Source organism: Corvus kubaryi, unplaced genomic scaffold, assembly GCF_017639235.1.
Source record: "Corvus kubaryi isolate FWS band 111438036 unplaced genomic scaffold, C.kubaryi_AGA036_p1.0 split3-73, whole genome shotgun sequence".
Lineage (NCBI taxonomy): Eukaryota > Metazoa > Chordata > Aves > Passeriformes > Corvidae > Corvus > Corvus kubaryi.
The window spans coordinates 11,731,286-11,737,952 of NW_024582091.1; the positions used below are offsets into that span (position 1 = coordinate 11,731,286).

Here is a 6,667-nt window from a genome sequence, read left to right on the forward strand (position 1 = left end):
ATCTAAACGAGAAAAAATATTTTCTACTTTGATTGGGACCTTTTAAATCTAGACTCAGTTTTGGAATAATTTTACTTATGTCCTACTCATATTTAAAAGCTGAAGTTTATTTCAGGCATGTCACTGTCACTTTCAAATAGCCAGGAATTTCATTCCAGCTGAGCTCAGTGTATATCTTAACATGGATAGCTTTGGATTCTCAAGTAATGTTTTGAAAATAGAAGACCTGGGTTACTACAATGTTCATTCTGTTGTGCAGTAAACTGAAATGTGGCACACACTAAACTTCATTCACCTCAGCTGTATTGCTCTCTAAAAGCTGGAATTCTTCTCAGCTTGCTCTAAATTATGATCTACAGACACAGCTATGTTACTGGTGTTATTGGCATACATTGTCTGCTGTACAAAAAAAAACCCACTCCTTAAAAAACATGGGGTACCAACTAAGCATAAGTTGTACCAACAAAATGACTCTTCTGCCAGAATAAGCAGAACTTATTTTGATTCCTCAGTATGGCTGTATTAGTAAACTCTTCACAATGGAGATCAACTCCAAGGAAGTTCATACAGGTCCCAGAATACCCTGCTTCTCTAGAGTGTCAGCATTTGCTGCAGAACTCATATGTAAGAGGAAAAACAGCTCCCGTGGCTCCCATGAAGACCAAATTGACTACACAGCAGTGTGATATTCCAGCTTCAAAGATGGACTGACCTAGCCATCCCAGTGGGATGCTGTATTAATGCACTCTTTCTGGCATCTCACAGCACATCTCCTGCAAGCAACACTGTTTTCCCTTCCAAAAAAAAAGTAATTTCTCCCAGTAGCTTCTGCAGTTAAAAAATCTGCAGTATTTTAAGTATGTGCCAATGACTTACATTAAAACTCATCGGTTATGAGATGTATAAGAAAAAAAAGACCCTGCCTGGATTGCATGTACCTTTATATATCATTCATTAAAAAATCATCTTAAGTATAGCTGCCACAGAACTCTCTGGATGCTATTTCAGAAGTTACAGCCATCAGTGTGAAAGGGGCCCCTCAGCATGTGGCCGAGTACCTGGTGTCTAGTCCAGGTGCTAGTCCAGGACTGAAGATTCTGACAGTACCACTCGAACATCTCTGCCTGTGCTGTAAAAGCACAAGGTTAGAAACAATTAAGTCATTAAGGGCTTGGTAATTGATCCTTCTTTGTATCTTAACTTCTGAGCCTACAAGAAAGATGGAAAGAGACTATTTGCATGAGCATGTAGTGACAGGACAAGGAGAAATAGTTTCAAACTGAAAGACAGTAGGTTTAGATTAGATACTAGGAAAAAATTCTTTACTGTGAGGGTGCTGAGGCACTGGAACAAGATGCCCAGAGAAGCTGTTGAACAGCCTTCCTGGAAGTGTTCAAGCCCAGGTTGGATGGGGCTTTGAGGAACCTGATCTAGTGGAAGGCATCCCTGCCCATGGCAGGGGGATTGGAACTACACAATCTTTAAGGGCCTTCCAACCCAAACCATTCTATGATTCTATGAATCAGTTTTACCCCATACATCACTGTGACACTGTATGAGACACCAGTGAGAAAAAAGAGCTTCTAAACCCATATTCTGTCCCCATGAACACATACATAGATGAGCACTGCCAACCTTATGAAACAGGAGTTAAAATGCGAACAGCTGATTACATTTGCATAGTTGTGAAAATTTATTAGTTACAGTGTAATGAAAATCAACTTTTTTTGGTACAGGCAGAAGTAAAAACATACTTTATATAGAAAAAAAATCACAGCTTTAAAAACTGACATTGTTTAAAATGAGTAAATCTGGTTGTATTTCAAGGCATTGGACTTTAATACTTAATTTTATGCCAAAACATCACACAGTGCAAGAAATATTCTGCAACAAATTCCATACAGCAGTCTTCAGATTATTTAGTCTCATAGAATCTCAAGGTGGCAAAAAATCTACTGAATGCTTTTCCATTTAAACAGAAAACATTGCTGAAGTTACATTTTTCTTTCTTCACATACTCTCTATTACAAAAATATCAAATTGCAAATTTGACAGTGTATTCTACAAATAAATGTGCCATAAGCAACAGGAATTGCAACTTTGGGACAGCTACTTTACAAAGTGTATTATAAAAATAAATTATATGGCAAATATCAAACAAAATCAAGCACGTGCCTTAGGCTTTGCAAATAAAAGTGAAATTCAGCTGCTGCTCTCTCTCTGATTAGATACTTTTAAAAATACCAGCAAGGCCATTCGTTTTTAAAGCTCTACCAAGAAAAAAAAATATAAAATCTAATGGAAGCACTAATACTTCCACAAATAATCAGTAGCACAAGTGACCCTGGTGTTGATGGCAGAGAGCTTCTACAGTGATCCATCCACGGGCATGGAGGGTAGTGCACACAGAGAGCTCTAGCGGGCGGTAACTCATCTAGAGTTCACGCGTAACTGGTGAATGATGACACTCTCTAAAAGAAAAGAGAGCAAAACATTTGGGTTTATGAAACTACAAATGCATTGCAAGTTACTTTAAAGAAGAACAATTACAATGGCAGTGCAAGGCATTTTTCTAAAAATGTCTCACAGACTTACACTCGCATCACTGCTTGATAAAACTGTCCTGGCTACTGCTACAAAGGGAAACTAAATTAGTACCTGTCAAGGGCTCGGAGGCCCTTGGCTTCCACTTCAATGTGAAGACCATCATTTGGCTGCCCACAGGAAAAAGGAGTAATACAGTTGAATGGATTAAGGCACAGGGACGCCAAAGTTCCAGTCCCACACCCAAACTAGGTAGAAGACGACTTAGAGTTGGGTGTCTGGTATCTTGTCTAAGCAAATTTATCATAAATCTGGTGGCGATTCATAAATGGGGATGAGGAAGAGGTATGGGGTAATTTCTCACTTTTTTAATTTAAGCTTGGCTTAGAAACCTATAGTGGGTTTATTCAGCAAGTCTTCTTGAATTTTGCTACTGGCTTTAATGGGGATAAATTTCAGCCACAGCATGCAAAACTAAGTGCTGGCATTTTCTTCAAAAGGCCGTATTTAATTTTGCCCTGTGTGTAGTATCAGAGGTCCCTGACCCTGATTAATCCCTGGGCTCTGCTGAAGTACTAATGGCCTGGTCTTCTGTTCTTTTACCTATATATACAGCTCTTACAGGCAACCTTTTAAATACAAGAATTTAACTGTCAATTAATATTTTTCTCTGAAAAGGTGTATTTTATGCATTTCAAATAATGTAACTGTACCAATACTAATTAAAGCATACAGTAATAGATTTTCAGAAATATTCATCTTAATTGAAATTACTTTTGTTAAGATTCCTTCCTTTCTTAACAGTCTGAAGATTTTTCAAAATTTACGTGACCCAAGAAATGACACCAATTATATTATTTTTGCCTTTCACATTTTTATTGACTTCTGCCTTTATCTGCTTCCTAACTAATATTTGCAAGGTGTTTCGCGAAGTTACATTATAAGAAGAAAAAAAAATGAAAGTATTTTCCATGTACTCTGAGTGCTACAACTTTGCCACTAGATGGCAGATCCCAGTGCTGCTTTTCATATGTGGTGAAGCAAGAGCAGGGCTGAGGAAACGTCCAATAAAATACGTTAAGGCAAATGAAATAATAGAATTTCTCGAATTTGAAGTATTTATTTTCCATAAAATTTTTCAATAACAACTGATTTTCAACAAGACACGTACACCAGTTCTACCACATTTGAGCAGTGAATGTGAAAGAACCACTAATTACTGAACGATTTTACCTTACAGCCAGTGCTGTTCTAACTTGAAGCTCTTGTGGAGTATGATGTTAAAAGCTGCATTTACATAATATCAGACGGTAACCTCAGGCGAACTCACCCCTTAACTTCAATGAGAGTCACATGAACTCTATATGAAAATTATTTTCTTAATATTCACCGTGCACATTTAATAAGGAGTTTAAACACAAAATTCTAAAAAAATGTGTAGCAGAAAAATATCACACTCCTTGTTAAGGCTCAGTCACTGAACAAACAGCAAAACTACAGTCAGTGTCTAAATCAGACACCTGTCTCCTACAGACCCAAACAGTAATTGTGCAGAAAAGAGTAGGAGAAATAATAGTATTTTTTAAAAAATCAAATAATTTCCACTGGTATTTCTCTTTCATTCATTTGTCACACACCTAGAGAACACACACTTTATGTTTGTCTTGGTTGTTTGTATTTGAAATGCTTATATATATATATGATATATATACATACACACAGAGTATAGTTACTAAAAGAGGTGTCTGAACTAAGACACCTACTAAACTAAAATTAGAGTAGGGCAGATTTTGTCAGATTTCTTTTGGGCCACCCTCTATAGGAATATGATTATATTTGAAGGATATGATTAAATAAATTTTTCTAGGGTTCTAGATGGGAATATTTCAAGGAATTATGTATTCACTTAAAACAATTTATTTTAATGACAGGAAAAGAAAATGAAGTTAATGTAAACCAGCTAATTCTGCTTTCAGTCCTGCTGATGTAAAGCAGAACTTCTCCAGGAAACACATCAGGGTACTAGTTCATATAATGAAGCCCATCAACTGACATTTTAACATATAAAGTTTAATTTCTCCTTACAATATATACAAACAAATATCACCAGATAATACAAAAATGAATGTACCACAGACAATGCACACCCAAGCAACAAAGCAGAAGCATACATCAGTACTTCTATTTTTAAAATCCCAAGGAAAGGTTTTTTTTGTCTGGAGAACCATTCACACCTGAGTGTTTCATACCTGAGAGCTGATAGCTCTGCTGATAGCAGTAGTTAACTCTGGTTACATTTTAAAGGAAAAAAAAGACCAAGGTAAGAGAAGAGTGTAGGGAGTAAGTTTCAAAGTGAATGTGATTAGTATCTGTAATGAGAAATATTGCATATAGTTTTGCCTAAGAGAGCTCAAGCAAAATTAAGAGAAAGAGGATAACTAACACTGATGCAGGGGAGAAAACCATTCTGCTAAATGAAAACAAGTTTGAAAGATGAGCTCACAGAAACTCCTGCCAGCAAACTACGTGTTTCAAAGCAACTCAATGAAATTGGCCACTGATGTGTGATGGGAACATATAATTGGTCTGAAAACTGTCCTGACTGTTGCAGCTTATGCCAAGTACCTGAAACCCAGCAGGACAGCAGCTTACTCTGTTTTAAAGACATGCTCTTCCACATCTGATCAGAATTACTGAATATTCATGTAAATATTGAGCATAATTTAGAAATGTGTGTAGCATATTTCAAGAAGTGACATGTGACTTGGCATCCTGTTGGCATGGATCAACATATTAATGTGGCTTTAGAGATTACTCCCATGGTGGTAATTACTATGTGCTGTAAGTGATTTGAGGTTTAAATACAGTAACATGCGTGCTCTATGGGCATATTAAGAAGACTCACAAAGTGTTTGGTTTTTGAAAAATCACACTAACGGGTGTCACAAAAGGAAAAAAAGTGGGCAAAATAAATCAAAATCTCTATTTTTCTTCTACCACTTGCTTCGCATGTTTACTGATCTGAGAGAAAACCCCCCAGGCATTACAGTTGAAGCTCTGTGCCCCTTCTTTTTTAGTCACACTTACTCAAATGTATTGATCTACTAATGATTACATTAGCAATACCCATATGTAGAAGTCAGTCTGGTGATGGGATCTAACTTAGGGAACACAGGAGAAAGCTTATTACGAAGTAGAATTGAAATGAGAGAGATCATCTGGAGAACTGAGGGTGTACCTTCTCAGTCCATGTGTGCTGCTCATGAATGGGTTGGCATTTTCCCTGCTCCTCCCCTTCTCCACCTTACTGCTGGTTCTAAGTCATTTGTTCCTACTGCTAGCCTTGAGTTATCATGACTGCTTATATGGCCATGTCATCAGCCAAAACAGGGCTTCTCTTCAGCTGACATTGAATATGACTAAAAGTACAAAGTTTGGTTCTCAGTCATCTTAGTTCCTGACAAAGCATTGTAACTATCATAATTCTGAGTGCATTATTTTGCTACTGAAACTGTTCAACTTCACTACAAAAAAAACCAAAACAAAAACAAAAGAATAACTAAACAAAATGGCTGAGAAAAAGGTAAGAGAGAAAGCATGAGGATGAGTGATTCCAGATGATCACTTAGGAAGGCTTGGTTTACACATTATAATCCAGTAATGTAGAATACATGGAAACCCTGTAAATAAAGCCCTCATGTTTTCCTATGGATTGATGTGTCAGAGTTTGATTCTTTGGAGCCTAGTAAAATCTGAGGTCTGAACAAAGCTTGTCCTTGTGGCATTTCTGGCATCACTCTTTTGTGTTCATTCTTTGATGCTGTATGAAGGTGAGCTCATGCCCTACTCTTCCACACAGTGAGGCACTGCTAAGGTCTTGCTCCTCTTCTCTGCCGTCCTTTTCATTAAACTGGAAAAACTTCTTATTCTGGAGACCCCTATTGCTTTGTCAGGTTCGGATGAAATTGGTTGGTGTGTCTGGTGTTATTCATTAGGGAAGGAGAGATGGAGGGATGGGTGAACACAGACACTTCATCTTACAAGCCTTCTTTTCAAAAAGGCCAGGCTCAAAGGCAGCCTTTGGAACAGGGATGCAAATCTGGGGCGGGGGGGGGGGGGGGGG

The 6,667-nt window shown here is 37.6% G+C and overlaps 1 protein-coding gene across 5 annotated transcripts in view; it reads right to left on the bottom strand.

Moving 5' to 3' along the window:
- Window positions 1-1,669: 1,669 nt before the first annotated feature.
- Window positions 1,670-6,667, bottom strand: part of FILIP1 (filamin A interacting protein 1) — a 102,764-nt gene continuing 97,766 nt past the window's right edge. For all 5 annotated transcript variants that reach the window (XM_042016506.1, XM_042016505.1, XM_042016508.1 and 2 more), the window contains one exon: window positions 1,670-2,471. Coding sequence is in view for 1 of the 5 variants with exons in the window: in XM_042016508.1 (XP_041872442.1) it covers window positions 2,431-2,471 (41 nt within the window). In the remaining 4 variants the exon portion in view is untranslated. The remainder of the gene's footprint in view (window positions 2,472-6,667) is intronic.